General features: G+C 36.2%; 1 protein-coding gene across 4 annotated transcripts in view; it reads left to right on the top strand.

Moving 5' to 3' along the window:
- Positions 1-16818, top strand: part of TC2N (tandem C2 domains, nuclear) — a 37929-nt gene that overhangs the window by 7787 nt on the left and 13324 nt on the right. For all 4 annotated transcript variants that reach the window (XM_045901412.3, XM_064571494.1, XM_064571493.1 and 1 more), the window contains exons 2-8: positions 5240-5362; positions 6696-6926; positions 11379-11546; positions 13356-13447; positions 14669-14744; positions 15306-15406; positions 15797-15913. In XM_045901412.3, the coding sequence (XP_045757368.1) occupies positions 5296-5362; positions 6696-6926; positions 11379-11546; positions 13356-13447; positions 14669-14744; positions 15306-15406; positions 15797-15913 (852 nt within the window). In that variant the 5' untranslated portion in view covers positions 5240-5295. The remainder of the gene's footprint in view (positions 1-5239; positions 5363-6695; positions 6927-11378; positions 11547-13355; positions 13448-14668; positions 14745-15305; positions 15407-15796; positions 15914-16818) is intronic.

The raw sequence follows: 16818 nt of genomic DNA, 5'->3' as shown, positions 1-16818 counted from the left end.
CCACCCAGGCGCCGCGTCGGCTCAGGTCTTGATCTTAGGGTCGTGAGTTCAAGCCCCGTGTGGGACTCCATGCTGGGCATGGAACCTGCTTAAATAAAATGATACGGTAAACAAATGCAAATATTCTCTGAGAGTATATTTTCATCTTTGGCCGTAAAGAGTTCTACAAGTCAAGTTTCAAGGTCACTGAATAATTTGTTAAAGATAACCAAGTGCACAGGAAATAACACAACCTGAATAAGAATCAACCAAAACAACAGATAGAAATAAACTTACAAAAGCTTACATATTGGAATTACCTGTCATAGATTATTAAAATAAGTATGATGGTGGGGGGCGCGCCTGGGTGGCTCAGTCAGTTGAGCGTCCGACTCTTGATTTTGGCTCAGGTCATGATCTCAGGGTTGTGAGCTCCATGCTCACAGTGGGGAGTCTGCTTGAAATTCTCTTTCCCTCTCTCTCTGCCCTTCTTCCCTCCCCCCAAATAAATAAATAAAGCTTAAAAAAATAAAATAACTATGATGGGCTATATTTAAGGAAATAAAAGACAAGTTCTTTTTTCTAGCTGCTTTTGAGATTTCCTCTTTATCACTGGCTTTGAGCCATGTTATTATGATGTGTCTTGGCATGGTTTTCTTCATACTTCCTATGCTTAGTGTTTGTTGAGGTTCTTAGATCTGGGGTTGGTAGTTATCAGATTTGAAGAACTTTGGTATTATTTCTTTAAATATTTTTTCTTCCTCCCCCCATCTCCTTCATGGACTTCTATTATGAGTGTATTAGGCTGCTGGAAATTGTCCCGTGGGTCACAGATTGCTCTTTTGTCTTTATTCTTCTTTGCTCTTTGTTTCATTTTGGGTAATTTCTTTTTTTTTTTTTTAATTATTATTATTTTTTTAAAGATTTTATTTATTTGTTTGACAGAGAGAGAGAGAGAGCAGAAACACAAGCAGGGGGAGTGGGAGAGGGAGAAGCAGGCTTCCCGCCGAGCGGGGAGCCCGATGTGGGGCTCGATCCCAGGACCCTGGGATCGTGACCTGAGCTGAAGGCAGACGCTTAACGACTGAGCCACCCAGGCGCCCCTTGGGTAATTTCTTTTAACTGTACCTTCCAGATCATTAATGTTTCCTTTTGTAATATCTAATCTGCTTTTAATCCCAGCCACTGTATTTTCCACTTCAGATATTGTAATTTTCATCTTTAGAAGTTGGGTCATTTTTTGTATCTTTTATGTCACTTCTTAACTTTTTGAACATATAGAGTTAGAACGGTTTTAATATCCTTAACTGTCTGTGTCATTTCTGGGTGGGACCCAGAATTGATTGATTTTTCTCATTATTATTTTTTTTTTGCATGTTTGGTAATTTTTTTATTGGATGCTAGAATTTTATTTTTTGTGCTGGATATTATTTAGATTTTTATAACATTTGTTTGATTTGGGACATGGTTTTTTTGAAAATGGTTTGATCCTTTTGAGTCTTGCTTTTTAAATTTGTTAGGTGGAAAACAGACTAGTGTTCAGGGCTATCTATTCCTCACCAAGGAAGCAAGACCCTTCTGAGTATTCTACCCAATATCCTGTGAATTGTGTGGTTTTCCCAGTTTGGTGGGTGGGGACAGGCATTATTACCAACCTTGGTGAGTGTTGGTATGGTTTTTGTAATCTTTTCTGGTGGTCTTTGCCCAGACTTGTAATTTGCTTGCACGCATGCTCTGATCAGTACTCTGCTGAATACTGCAGTGGGACCCTCTGCTGATGTCTGTGGTTCTCTCTTTGTGCACCTCTCTGCCCTCTACTAGTTGGCCATGCAAACTCTGTCTGCCTTATTCTTATTCACATAAACTTGTTTCCTTTGCTGCCTTCCTCCCCCATAGTCCCCAGTTCATTTTGGATGACTCAAGGCCATCAACTTTGAGGACCTTTTCCCCAGAAGTAGTAATCATTTTTAACCATCCTCCCACAGCCTTCTCACGATGAATGTAAAGTATTTGCAGGCTGACTGGGGTCAGAAATGTGGTTTGATGAGTTTGTTGAGTTTTTATATGAGCTGGTTGTTCTACTTTGTTCCCTTCTCTATCAACTACATATTAGCTGAGTTCCTACTATATTCCCAGCATCATATAGGGTGCTGAGTGTGAAGTAGAAAGTGAGTATAATACTGTTTCTGAAAAGTTTATATTCTAGAAGGGGAGAGAGAACAAGTGTCACAAAGAAAAATATAAAATTCTTTTTTTAAAGTTCACTAGATGTTTACAAATGAGAGAAATTAATATGGTCTGAGTGGTCAAGGAATGCATTCTTTAAACTAGGGCTGAAAAGGGATTTTGAAAATGTATAAATTTTTAAAAAATACTTATTAGACAGAGCACGAGGTGGGGGAGGAACAGAGGGAGAGGGACAAGCAGACTCTGCTGTGAGTGCAGAGTCCGACATGGGGCTCAATCTCACAACCCTGAGATCACGACCTGAGCCGGACTCAAGAGTTGGATGCTCAACCATCTGAGCCACCCAGGCACTCTGAAAATGTATAAATTTTTAAAACAAACTAGTTACAAGATACAATGGAAGAAAAGATGCCATTTATGAGAAGCATACACTTAACAAGAAAAGTTCTGCATTTATATGAAAAAAACTGTAAAAACTCCCAAAGATACAAACGTAGACTTAATGCTCTGAGTAGGCATACACAACATCTTAAGAATGCAGGTTTTTTCTAAAATCATTTATAAATACAACAGAATCCCAATGAAAGTACCATTAGATTTTTCCTCCTGGGGCTAGACATATTATGAAATTTATTTGCAAGAACAGACAAGCAAGGATAGTTAGGAAAACCTTGAAATTGAAGAGCAGTAAGGATGGGAAGCTAGTCCTCCTACATATGAAAGCATATTATTATAAGCTGTTACAGTTTTTAAAATGTGGTACAGGAAAAGACAGACCAATTGAAGAGAACAGAAAATACAGAAATAAGCCCAATTGTGTGTAGAAATTTAGTCTGTAATAAAGACAGCATTCTAAAATCATTGAAGAAAATATGGAATTTTAAATAAATGGTGATTTATTCGATACCAGAATAGCCAACTGGGAAAGGTAGGATTGGATCTACTTCTCATATTATATACCAGGCTGTTAGTATGGAAAGTAGTAACATCATACGAAGTATTAGAAGAAACCATGAGTGAAGTCTTTTATGGCCTATGTATGGGGAAAACTTTCTTGTGACTCCAAATCCAGAAGCACAAAGGGAAAACATAGGTAAGTATAACTACATGTGTGTGTACCCAAGCACTCATATGTTTCTATATATATGTGTACAAATATTTATATATACACACATTCTCTGTCTCAGTAGAAAATACCATAAAAAGACAATGACAAACTGGAAGAATGCTTGCCACTTACATCATGGACAATGTATTAATCTCTCAAATATATAAAAATACTCTAAAACAGAGGCAGAAAAGGACCAATAACTTTATAAAAAGATGGGCAAGAGATAATGAACAGCAAGTTCATGGAAACAAATATAGATTAGCCTTATATGAAAACGTGCCCAGCCTCACAGTGAAAGAGATGCAAATTAAAACAACACGAGATATCATTTCTTTCCCATCAGATGGGCAAAAGTCCAGCATTTTGACAAATAATTTGTTGGTGACTGTGTTTGGAAGCGAGAGCTAGTATATTACATTGAGAATATGCAGCTTATGACCTGCTGGAGGGGGAGGTGCAAGCCACCTACCGGGGTTGGCAGGTAGCTCCCTCATCATCCAAGTTCCCATTTTGGGGAAGTGGAAACCCCCGGGGTCGTTTTGATTGAAGGCGCAATTTCAGTACACCCACACAAAGGAAGTAAAGTCAGAAGATTTGTTACTTACTGATCCCAGAAACAGAAGTGGGGACGCAGAGATGAATTAAGATTCACTGTGAATTGGTAACTGTTTAGTCTGGATGATAGGGGTTTTCTTACACCATTTTATCATCTTCTGTGAACATTTGAAATTTCCCATGAAAAATGTACAGAGTAGAAGTATGCATAAATGAAGAGAGTGCATTTGGAAGTAAGTCAGTGAGGTCAAAGTGGGCAGTTGGATGTGAAGTTCTTAGACAATTTTATGTTCCTGATTAATTTACAGCAGACTCCTGGGGTGCCTGACTGCCTCAATCAGTATAGCACGTGACTCTTGATCTTGGGGTTGTAAATTCAAGCCCCATGTTGGGTGTAGATATTACTTAAAAATAAAATCTTTAGGGCACCTGGGTGGCTCAGTTGGTTAAGTGTCTGCCTTCGGCCCAGGTCATGATCCTGGAGTCCCTGGATCGAGTCCCGCATCGGGCTCTCTGCTCAGCAGGGAGTCTGCTTCTCCCTCTGACCCTCCCCTCTCTAGTGCTCTATCTCTCTCATTTTCTCTCTCAAATAAATAAATAAAATCTTTAAAAAAGATAAAATCTTTAAAAAAAAAATAAAGCGGACTCCCTTTATTTCCAGTTCACGTTATATGTGGTTTAGGTAGCTGGTAATCTGTGTGTGTGTGTAAATATAGTGTTTAAGATATATTTTTCTGTTAGTGTAATTCTAAATGTTAAACCAACTTATAAAGTATGAAGTTGTTTATTGGCCCCATTATAGGACCTTTGGATTACCAAAAGAATAATTTGGAGGAAGTGAAATTTTTCTCACACTTTTATTTTATTTTTTTTAAGATTTTATTTTATTTTGTGAGAGAATGAGAGACAGAGAGCATGAGAGGGGGGAGGGTCAGAGGGAGAAGCAGACTCCCCGCCAAGCAGGGAGCCCGATGCGGGACTCGATCCCGGGACTCCAGGATCATGACCTGAGCCGAAGGCAGTCGCTTAACCAACTGAGCCACCCAGGCGCCCCTTTCTCACACTTTTTATGAGTGCCATATTTTCTAGGAAATTTTGCTTGGGCATTGATTTGGGTGTACCTTGCAAAAAAGAAAATTGAGGGTGGGATTTTTCTTTTTTTTCCAGATTTAACATTGGGATTGTTCAGTTAGTGATTTTTGAGTATGTCATTTTAATAACTTATAAGGTAATTTTGTATAACTACGTCATACAGAATTACATATAAGATGAAAAACCTATTTTCCTCTAAATATTTTTGCTTTGTATTCCTCATTCATCTTAGAAAGACAGATAATACAATTTATTTAGTGATACCTAATGGCATTAAGCATGATCATGTTAACTTGTTTTCTATTCTACGAACAGATTAATATTAAAATTGGAAGTTTGGATCAATTGCTGAATATTGGAAATTGGATGTAATGGCAGCAGAATTTATAAAGAGTTGCTGTAGAGGATGTTTCTATGGTGGAACAGAAGAGCACAATTGTGAGTTTGGCTTCTTTTGACTTCAACAAACATGTATTTAATGTCTTTTTTATGGGTGGCATTTTTTAATACAAAGATAATGAGATGTATTTCCTAACTTCATGGGGGAGACAGAAACATAAATAGGAGGCACACTAGGTAAGTATTAAAGTACCCTGGAGCATGGTGGGAGAGAGAGAAATTCAACATTCAACCCCAGAGACACCCTGGGACATCACCACCAAGAGAATGGCATTTGGTATAGGAGTCTAGAATGGATTTCAGCCTCTGGGTCGGAAGAAGGAAGGAAGAAAAGGTGAAAACTGGACCTGAGTATGATAGGTGGATGAAATTGTACAGGCAAAGGCAGGGAGAGAAAAGTGTTGGGTGTGTTTGGGGACAATATACTCTGGCAAATGTTTTCATTTGAATAAAGACAATTTCTAGTTTATGAACAGTACATTAAAAAATGCCTTTTCACAAATGAAAGACTAATGGAGAAGAGATCCATTATTTCATCAAGACCCCATATTTATAAAGGACTCCTGGAGAGTTCCCTTTCAATTGCATGGTCTCCTCATCTCTTCAGAGTTACGATTGGAACTTTATTTTTCTCTGGTTTTTTCTTGTATTCCTTCATCTAGAGCATAGCTTTCTAGTATATTTGAGTACGAAGGCTTCTTTTTGCATTAAAACATTTCATAAATTCCTACACAGTAGTTGTACTTTCATTTCTAAAGTCAACAGACAATACTAATTGTACATAAAGATGAACTCTGGGTGTCCCTTACCTCCCCATCCTAAGTCACCAGCTTAGGAATCATATAGCATTTGAGATAGGGATGAAATGGGTCAAAGAAGCTAGCACAGGGAGAGTTGCTATTATATTAGGGTAAAAGTACATTTTATTTTGTGATTAGGTGAAGGTTTTTGTAGACTTTGAGACCTTCAGCTTCTTTTCAGAATTCTTTTATATATTTAAGACTGATGTTAACCACCAGTACTGACAACAAGAATTGCTTTATTGACAGTATTTTACTCGAAAGCATCGTGGAATTAAGTACAAAATAAACTTGTTTTCCATCTGTGAACTCTTTTGTGGGAATGAGTTTCTTTAAAAACTGCTTTTACCATTATGATAAGCTAATATATTTTGGCAATAGTATATTAATTTCTCAAATATTGCCTGGACAGAATTAATGTAGATTCCAGAAGTGCTTGGTAGGATTTACGAGTAGTAGTTTCTGTATCTGCAGTTTGATTACGTAAATACCAAAGCATGCTAACTTTAGATTATTATATATAACTCTACATTCATATTTGTGATTTTTCTTTTCTCTTCTTTTACATGCAGGTTCCAGGGAGAGAGACATTAAAGCAGTCTCCGAGAGTCAGAATACACCTGTCTGTGTCCCTCCTTTGACTGCTGTTTCGGTAAAGCCTCAGGTTGGCTGTACTGAGGATTACTTACTTTCCAAATTACCATCTGATGGCAAAGAAGTACCATTTGTGGTGCCCAAGTTTAAGCTATCATATGTTCAGCCCAGGGTACAAGGAACTCCTTCACATCTGGAGGGACTTGAAGGTAAACAATGACACGGCAGGATTTAAGAATCAACACATAGCATTTAAATGCTATTGTTTCTGTGATTTTGCTGTTTTGTATCTTGAAAGATATAAAATTATTTTATGTATAAATTTTTATTTTTTATGTTTTGCTTTTTCTGTAGAGGAACTTAATGTATAATATTTTTGAAAGGTCCCATTATGAAATCTGACCACAATCAACACATTTGTATGTAAATGTGGCCTTTAAAAAAATTTTTTTAATCAATTAATTAACATAGAGTGTATTATTAATTTCAGAGGTAGAGTGGAGTGATTCATCAGTTGCATACAACACCCAGTGCTCATCACATCATGTGCTGTATTTAATGTCCATCACCCAGTTACCCCATCCCCCCCCCCCATCTCCCCTCCAGCAACCCTCAGTTTGTTTCCTATGGTTAAGAGTCTCTTATGGTTTGTTTCCCTCTCTGATTTCGTCTTATTTTATTTTTCCTTCCCTTCCCCTATGTTCATCTGTTTTGTTTCTTAAATCCACGTATGAGTAAAATCATGTATTTGTCTTTCTCTGATTGACTTATTTCGCTTAGCATAATACTCTCTAGTTCCATCTACGTCCTTGCAAATGGTAAGATTTCTTTTTCTTTTTCTTTTTTTTATGACTGAGTAATATTCCAGTGTATATGTAACTTCCCAGTCTAAATAGCCACTTGAGTGAGATAGATTCATTGGGTAGATTTTGGCTGATGTTGTTAGAGGCCAGTGGAGTAATGATAAGAAGAAGAAACAACATGTAATTCTTGTATGTTAAAAATAATTTGGGGTGCCTGGGTGGCTCAGATGGTTAAGCGTCTGCTTTCGGCTCAGGTCATAACCCCAGAGTCCTGGGATCGAGTCCCGCATCGGGCTTCCCGCTCCTTGGGAGCCTGCTTCTCCCTCTGTTTCTCTCTGTCTCTCATGAATAAATAAATAAAATCTTAAAAAAAAATAATAATAATAATTTGCTTTAGTCCATTGAAACACTGTCACAATGTTTTCCCCCCCCTCAAAGTTTTTTATGAAAAATTTCAAACATACAGAGAAGTTGAAAGAATACAACAGTGAATACCCATATATCCACCACATAGAATCGATCATTAATATTTTACCATACTTAATCACATATCTATTTATCCATTCCTCTTTCTGTTATTAATCCTTTTTGAGTTGGGGGTGGTGGAGAACACATTTCACAGTAAATTGCAGACATTAATACACTTCCTTCTAAATACTTAAGCATACATGTAATTTACCAGAGTTCACTATCTGTTTACAGTTTTCTTCTTTTGACATAAACCTTATACACAAAGAACTGCCTCAGTTTTAAGTTTGTTTTTGTTGAGTTTGGACAAATGCATGTAACAGTGTAATCCAAAATCCTATCAAAATCTAGAATATTTTTCCAAATATGTTTTTCTGCCCCATCCTTTCTTCTCATTCTGGGATTCCAATTAGACATATGTTGGACTTTTTTATATTGTTTTATGGGCCTCTGAGACTTCTTTTGCTTGTTGTTGTTCAATGTTTTTTCCCCCTCTCTTCTTAAGATTGGATATTATTAATTTTCAAGGTCACTGTCTCTTTCCTCTGTCAGCTCCATATAGCTGTTAGGCCCATCCAGTGAATTTTTATTTTAGACATTGTGTTTTTCAGTTGTTGAATTTACATTTGGTTCTTTTTTGTAGATTCTGTTTCTTTGCTGTGATTTCGTTTTCTTTTTTGCATTATTGTAAGCCTATTTTCTTCTATGTCTTTGGGCTTTAGTATCTTTATCTGCTAATTCTAACATCTGAGGCTCTTAGGTTTGGATTCTGTGGTTTGTCTTTTTTTGGAGAATGGGTCAGCTTTTCATGTTTCATTGTGTATGGAGTAATTTTGGATTGTATTCTGGGTTTTGGATGTTGTGTCGTGGACACTTTAGAATCTGTTATATTACTCTGAGATGAGAGGGTTTTGTTTTTTTTTTCTTTTCCTTTTCCTTTTTTCTTTCTTTTAACCAGGCAATCAACTTGGTTGGGCTATGCTGCAAATTCTGTCTCAGCTTGGTTTTTGTATCCTTAGTTGGAGTCTGCCCCGCATATGTGTGGCTCAGGGATCAGCCAGATATTTGAGCAGACTTTATTCACAGAATTCCGGGCTTTCTCCTTTCCAAGGTTCCCACCTTACTTTCTAGCAGCTGTGGTTGCTCTGAACTCTGCCATCTGGTTCTTTAGGCCAGAAAGAGTGTGGATTTTCCTTTGTCATTCTATCTGCCCTGTGCAGTGCCAACTTTGGCTTGTGCTTAGGCTAACAGTGGCCATTCCCTTTCTTCCAAGAGTCTGTGCTGTCCTGAATATGCCCTGCTTCTGCTCACTCTCCAGTCCCTTCATGGTTTTTGTTCATTTTGTTTTTGGTCTACAGTATACTGTTGTTATCTGTAGGAGACTTGGGTTTGGTAGGAGTGATTGACCGACCTTCCTTCCTTCCCTCCTTCCCTCCCTCCCTCCCTCTCCCCCACTTCCCTCCCTTCCTTCCTTCTTCAAGGAAAGAGGAACCCTGTGCTTGGCCCACCACCTTGTTTTGCACGTCAGCAGTGTCTCTCAAAAACAGTGTTTAAAAGCTCTTGGCTATGGTGTACCCTGATCATTGGTCTTTCTCTTTCTCTTGTACTTGTTAACAGGATTGGGATTAAACCACGTAAACAGTTTTGCAGTCTGTTCTATTCGTATCACACATTGTGAACATGTTTTCATACTCATTGCTTTTTAATGGCCCCATAATATTAAATCTATAGATGTACCATAATTTATTTAATAAATTCTGTATTCTTAAACATTTAGGGTATCTTATGTATTATTTTCATAATCAGAAAATAGGAAATACCTACCTGGCAATGTGTGGTAGTTCTTCTTTTGTCTGTTTTATTAGATCACTAGAACACAGATTGCTTTTTGATTTGAATGAATGAGGAAATTGGTTTACACTTAAATTATAGGCTCAAAGAGTATGTGGTAAAGCCATCTGATTTTGATCATATTGGAGAGAAAGATGACTTTATTAGAGTCAAGAAAGTGTTCTTGGTGTCTAACTCTAGAAGTCAGGCGCATGCTGTATGTGTATGTGCTTGTGAGTAGTGATGGGCTGACAAGGAAATTTTGAGAGGGAGATAGGGCAGACCACTGTCAGTAATGACTGAAATTATGTGTCAGGTATTTGAAATGTGTTTTGTTTCATTGCTTATTTACTGATGGGTCTGATTACAGCCGTTGCTTACTGCTTTGTAACACACAGATTCTATCATTAACATCTTACTGAGCTTGCTTTATACCTATCCATTAAGAGAATGCATTTTGCATAAATATTGAAATTTTAAATAGAGCTTTTGAGAGGTATAATGTAAATGTTACTTTATGTTAATTTTATAGCACTGTGGTTCTATAAATTGAGAGAAATTCCTCTTGAACTTTAAAAATGGTATCACTGTATACCGTTTGAGGGGAAAATTGGAATTCTGTAAAGGAGAAATGAAATCAGAATATTCTTTTTTAGGTATAGCCTATAAAGGTAGTGAGTCATCTTTGGTGCTCTACTCCTGACAGTATTCTTGTTACCATGAACAGACTTGTGGTGGCGCTTGTGTGCTGAATGATTTAAGGGTCCTTACAAAGGTCCCTGGCATCATAACTCCCTCTTGGCACCCCTCTGCCTATGTATTGTGCTTGGATTACACACATAGCTATTTGAACTGGGGTGAGTCTTTTTCCGATTTGGGGCCATGCTGGATAATGATGCTTATGCACATTCTTGTACGAGTCTCGAGGTGCACACGTGCGCGCATTTCAGTTGTGTGTGTGTCCCAGAATGAGAATTGCTCTGTGTATCTCAGCATGCGGTCAATTTTTATAAATGTTCTGCATCTTCATCAAAAAATGATAATCTTTTTACTTAAAAGTTGTTCTTTGTGTAAGTAGAAAAATGAAAGGAAACTCAGATCACAAAATACAGAATTGTTTATGGGGCAAAAAAAAAATGCTAAAAATTTACCAGACTGTCTTGAGAGCAGGGTTCATGGCTGATCCCTGGCAGAAGATTCCATGCAGAGCTCAATAAATGTGTGCTTATTTTTTTATATTTCAAACACATGTGATTTGGTGTCACTTGAGACAAAATTTTTTCCTCTGCCGTGGATGCACCAGCTGTTAGCTAATAACTCCAAGAAAAGGGTGTTATAGGGGGCCTGGGTGGCTCAGATGGTTAAGTGTCTGCCTTCGGCTCAGGTCATGATCCCAGGGTCCTGGGATCGAGTCCCGCATCGGGCTCCCTGCTCGGCGGGGAGCCTGCTTCTCCCTCTGCCTCTCTCTCTGTCTCTTATGAACAAATAAATAAAATCTTTAAAAAAAAAGAAAAGAAAAGAAAAGAAAAGGGTGTTATAAAACTTTAGACTTACTTTCAGGATCTGCCAGAGCATCTTTTGGAGATCGAAAGGTAGAACTTTCCAGTTCATCCCAGCACGGACCCAGCTGTGATATATACAACCCATGCTTTAGTTATCAGCACATTTCACCCGATTTGAGCCGGCGCCTTCCTCCTCGTTCAGAAGCAGTGAGACTGTATGGATCAGGTATGAAAATTTTTTTGTGTGTTTTCTCTTTTATTTATTTATTTATTTAGTTAGTTATTTAGTTATTTATTTAATTCTTATGTTAATCCCCATACATTACATCATTAGTTTTAGATGATGTGTTCCATGATTCATTGTTTGTGCATAACACCCAGTGCTCCATGCAGAATGTGCCCTCCTCAGTACCCACCACCAGGCTAACCCATCCTCCCACCCCCCTCCCCTCTAGAACCCTCAGTTTGTTTTTCTGAGTCCATCGTCTCTCATGGTTCGTCTACCCCTCCGATTTCCCCCGCTTCATTCTTCCCCTCCCGCTACCTTCTTATTCTTCTTTTTACTCTTTGTGTTTCTCTTTAACAAATGTAGAAATCAAGTTAAATCTAAGACCCTGGAAGAAATGATTCTTATCAAAAACAAAAAAAAAAAAAAGAGAAAAGCAGGCTTCAGAAGTGATATGGTAAACATGATGATGTCTCTGTGGTATTCTATTTAATGGAAAAATTGAAGGATTAATTAATTATGTGTATTGGTAGTTCCAAATTCTATTTTATTTGTCCTTCTTTGAAAAGTTTCATTTTTTGTATATCATCTATCCATTCAGAAATTCTACAACAGATATTTATTAGCTTTTTTTTTTTAAAGATTTTATTTATTTATTTGACAGAGAGAGAGATAGCAAGAGCAGGAACACAAGTAGGGGGAGTGGGAGAGGGAGAAGCAGGCTTCCCGCGGAGCAGGGAGCCCGATGTGGGGCTCGATCCCAGGACCCCGGGACCATGACCTGAGCCGAAGGCAGACGCTTAACTATTGAACCACCCAGGCGCCCCTTTTTTAGCTTTTTTCTTTCCTGCTCCAGTCAGTGAAAATTATAAATTTACAAACTCATGAGATTACAGATGTAAACAAAGAAAACAAAATGCCTACATGATCATAGAAGTTTCTTAGTTTAATATTTGAGGACTGTATCAATTTTAGACTGTCATACATATCTGATTCACAAAATTCTGTGTTTTAGGTTTTTAATGTATATAGCTATCTCAACAACTGAATTCATGGTGAGGTGCTAAAAACAAGGCAGAAGTATTTATTTAAATATTTATTTCAGCACTGTGTTAGAATACACAGTTAATATACCGAGTTCCATTCTTTAAGAATCTTCTAGTTTATCTCTCTCTGTCAAATAAATAAATAAAATTAAAAAATAAAGGGGGGGTGCCTGGGTGGCTCAGTTGGTTAACTGTCTGCCTTTGGCTCAGGTCATGATCCCAGGGTCCTAGGATTGAGCCCCCACTTTGGCTCCCTGCTCAGTGGGGAGTCTGCTTCTCCCTCTCCCACTTGTGTTCCCTCTCTCTCTCTGTCAACTAAATAAAATCTTTAAGAAAAAAGAATCTTCTAGTTTAGGTGGGAAAACTAGAAATATAAACTAGAAATACGGAATTCAGTATTTTTTTTAATGTAGTAAATGCTCATTATGTAGATGAATTGCATTTAGCACAGAAAACCTACATTCTCTTACTAGAGTATTCCTATGGAATGGAGAAATGTAATGTAAGCAAAAAGAACGAATTTTTCCTGCTTGATATTTGATGTGGTTGTGAAAATGTGTTGTTTGATTTATGTTGGTTTCTATTTAGAACAAAAGTAAAATAATTGAAAAAAAAATTTAAACTTTAGTAGACTTTATTTCTTAAGTAGTTTGCATTAATATTCATGATGCAGTCCTATAGAGATTTAGTTCATGGTGATTAAGTAAAATTCCAATGTTTATTCTTCTTTAATATAAAGAAATTTTTCCATGTCCCTTCATAGTTTGTGATTTAAGGACCAGCAAACTTCCCAGTTCCCCTGGACTAAGCAAGTCTATGTTTGATCTTACAAGTTCATCTCAGTGGTTCATGCAGGTGAATTATTGATATAAATTTAATTGTATACGATAATTTATTTTCAAGCTAAAAATTGAGGAATGTGTGAATTACGTTAGAAGCAACATGTGTAGATCTTTTGTAGATAAATCTGTGGTAATAGCTGAAGAATAAACACTTAGCATTTCCCATGTGCATTTTTTCACTCAGCTGAATACTAAAAGGCAGTCTTTTTTTAAAAAAAATCTTACATCTCTCAGTTGGTAGGTACTCAGGCAATCTTGAAGGCAGTTGGAATTTAAAATGGTATGGTTAGAAGTGCTTATTGATTTAACCTTCCTTATTGAAGATAGCTACCTACTTAGTAAAAATTAGTATTTCTATTGAGATACAGGATTTTAATTATTCATTAATATTAACACAGCATCCTCCTGTTTTTGAAATAGAATAATTTTTTGATGTTTAAAAAGTTTCTTTTAAAAGTATAAATAAATTGTGATTATTATTAAAAATTAGAAAATATAGAGTTAAGCAAAGTAAAAAGACAAATCACCTATATTCCTGTAACTGAGGTTAAAAGCACCATGAAAATACTGTTACATATACTTGCCGGCTTTTTTCCATGTGCATGTATATGCATGTATTTTATTAAAATGGAAATGTATTCTAAATAATCGTTTGTAGTCCTCAGTCGAGTTAATTTTTTGCAGAATTACTTCTTTATAGCACCAGCTCTTGAACGTGTATCAGAATAGGTTGGAGAGCTTGTTAGAATACAGGCTGCCCGGTCTCACCCCCAGAGCTTTTAATTCAGTAGCTCTGCACTGGGGGCTTCAGTTTATATTACCAACAAGTTCCCCGCTGATTTTGATCTTGCTGGTTCAGAGGGACCACACTTTGATGACTGCTACTTAACAGGTTTTTAGGTAATAGGACGCTTCCAAATGTATTCTTATTTTTATGGGTACTTTCAAGTAGGAAACATAAGCAGTAACCCCTTTTTCCTTATTATAAAACCAAACCCCAAACAACAAAGGCTTTCCCCATATGTGATTGAGTAAGCTATTGAAGATTTTCCTGATAACACACACAGAAAGCTTTTCTCCCCCTTTAGTGTCTAAAAGAGGGGCATTCTGACCAATAACACTTTCAACATGGTTAGCATGCAGTTTGATACTAGGGTGGGTGTTGGGGCATAAGTTTGAGAATCTTTAAAGTTTGATGTGTGATATCGGACTTAAGAACAATTTTTATCTCTAGAGACATGATTCATGGTCCAGCATGCCTAGTACTTCTTCTTCAAGGAAAAATTCCCAGGGCAGTAACAGAAGCCTGGGTAAGGAATAAAGTGCCTTCTTTTTATATTCTTTTTTGAAGTGAATTATTTCTACCTAATAGTAATTTGAGCAAATATATGGTAAGGTAAAAAAGAAAACCTCCAGGTGGTTATATCTGTTATCTGCATATGAATACTCAGATCAGGTGGCCCATTTTTTAGTGTTCAGACATGAATGCATCTTTAAAAAAACACAAAACAGTTAAATGCCTTTTGTTTGTTTTGAAGTATTCTAGTGAAGGAAGTTCCAGAAGCGTCCAGGATTAAAGCCATATCAGTGTTATTTGGGAAAGTTTATCTTAGTTTTAACTTAAGTCTCAGACTATATTTGAGTTAAGTTTTCAAGCCATGTACTTTTTATAGGAGGTCTTTCCCTAGCACTCCAATAATAACATTGAAGTGTGATTTTTGTCTTATTAAAGTGGCAAATTTCCATTTTTTAGAAAAAAAAATAATAATGGTATTTTTCAGTTGTGCTCTTAAAATTGGATTGTATCAAAGCGTAATTGGATTAGAAGGATTGCATAGCCTTTCAAATGTCCTTGTCCTTTTACAATTTAGATACAATTACTCTGTCAGGAGATGAAAGAGATTTTGGGAGATTGAATGTGAAAGTGGTTTATAATTCTTCAGTAGAGCAGATCTGGATCACAGTTTTGCAGGTAAGTTAATTTAGTTAATATCAGCTTTTCTTACAAAATTGAATGTTTTCATTATAAACATCTGTTACTCTCTCTGTGGAACAGGACAATACCTTCTTTAGAATTTAGGATTCTGTGGTATTTTGTAGAAAACAATATTTTAAAAAGACTCTAAAGAAAATAAATCTGTAGGTCTGATGGAATTGTGGTTTTAACCTCAAGAAGGAAATTGATATGATGTCTGGAACATTAAATGTCAAATTATTTTAATGTAGATGAAACAAAAGATCTCTGTACACTAATGTTTACTTTTTATAGTTTTTATTTAAGTCATTAACTCAAGAAATACATCAAATATTTGTATTGTTAGGGTCCTCTGTAAAATTCAAATTGTATTTTTAATTTTTTTAGTGCAGAGATTTAAGTTGGCCTTCTAGTTGTGGAGACACTCCTACTATTTCAATAAAAGGAACACTAACATTGCCCAAACCCGTGCATTTCAAATCTTCAGCAAAGGAGGGCTCTAATGTAAGTGGCTTTTTGTGTTTGAATTTCTTTTTGTGGTTTTTTTTTTTTTTCATATTTGTCACTTTAAACTATGTGAAGAATTGGAATGAGAAAGTGTTTTATTTTGGGGAAATTGCAAATTACATATTCCTTGCTTTTTAAACACAATTTTGTGCCTCAAAAATACTTGATATTTCATTGTCCAATATTAAGATGCATTTAAAAAGAAAATCTTAAATCACTAAAGTATATACAAAATGAACAATATCTAAGGAGACTACTTTTCTTGTATGAAAGGAAAATAAATGTCTGTATTTTCATCTTCTTTCCTCCTAGCCCACTTTGATTTTGAAGAGTAATTGCATGATTGTAATAAATTTCTTTTAAGTATTCCCAATTATTATAATCGGAAGACTTGTGATCCTATATTTGGTTTTACAGATTTTAGATTTCACATTAGTTTAAATACATCTTCATTTTTGTCTTCTCATATATGTTGAAAGGCTAGTGTTTTTCCATGCAAATGAAAGGTGTTTTCTGTAAGGACATATGATTTAAAAATAAGGTAATTCAAATAACTAATAACCATGAAAAAATTTACTCTCACTAGTAATTATAGAAATAAAAATTTAAATTACACATTGCTCTCTCTTTGCTTATTAAAATTAGGAAAAAATTTGTAGGATACGCTAGAACAGAGAACTTTCTGGAAATTATTTTTACAAAACACATCAAAGCCTTAAAATATTTATACGCCTTTACATAGTAATTCTACTTAGAATGTGTTCCATGAAAATAATTTAAAATGCAAGTAAAAAATATATAAAGTATTCTTGGCAATTTTGTTCATAGGGGAATACCTGGAAACTATCTAAATGTCTTATATAGGGGAATGGTTGAGAAAATTCATGGTATATATACCATGG

Source organism: Mirounga angustirostris, unplaced genomic scaffold (assembly GCF_029215605.1).
Source record: "Mirounga angustirostris isolate CCGP_5_RB_7025 unplaced genomic scaffold, mMirAng1.0.hap1 SCAF_9, whole genome shotgun sequence".
Lineage (NCBI taxonomy): Eukaryota > Metazoa > Chordata > Mammalia > Carnivora > Phocidae > Mirounga > Mirounga angustirostris.
This window is presented reverse-complemented; position numbering and strand designations above follow the sequence as displayed.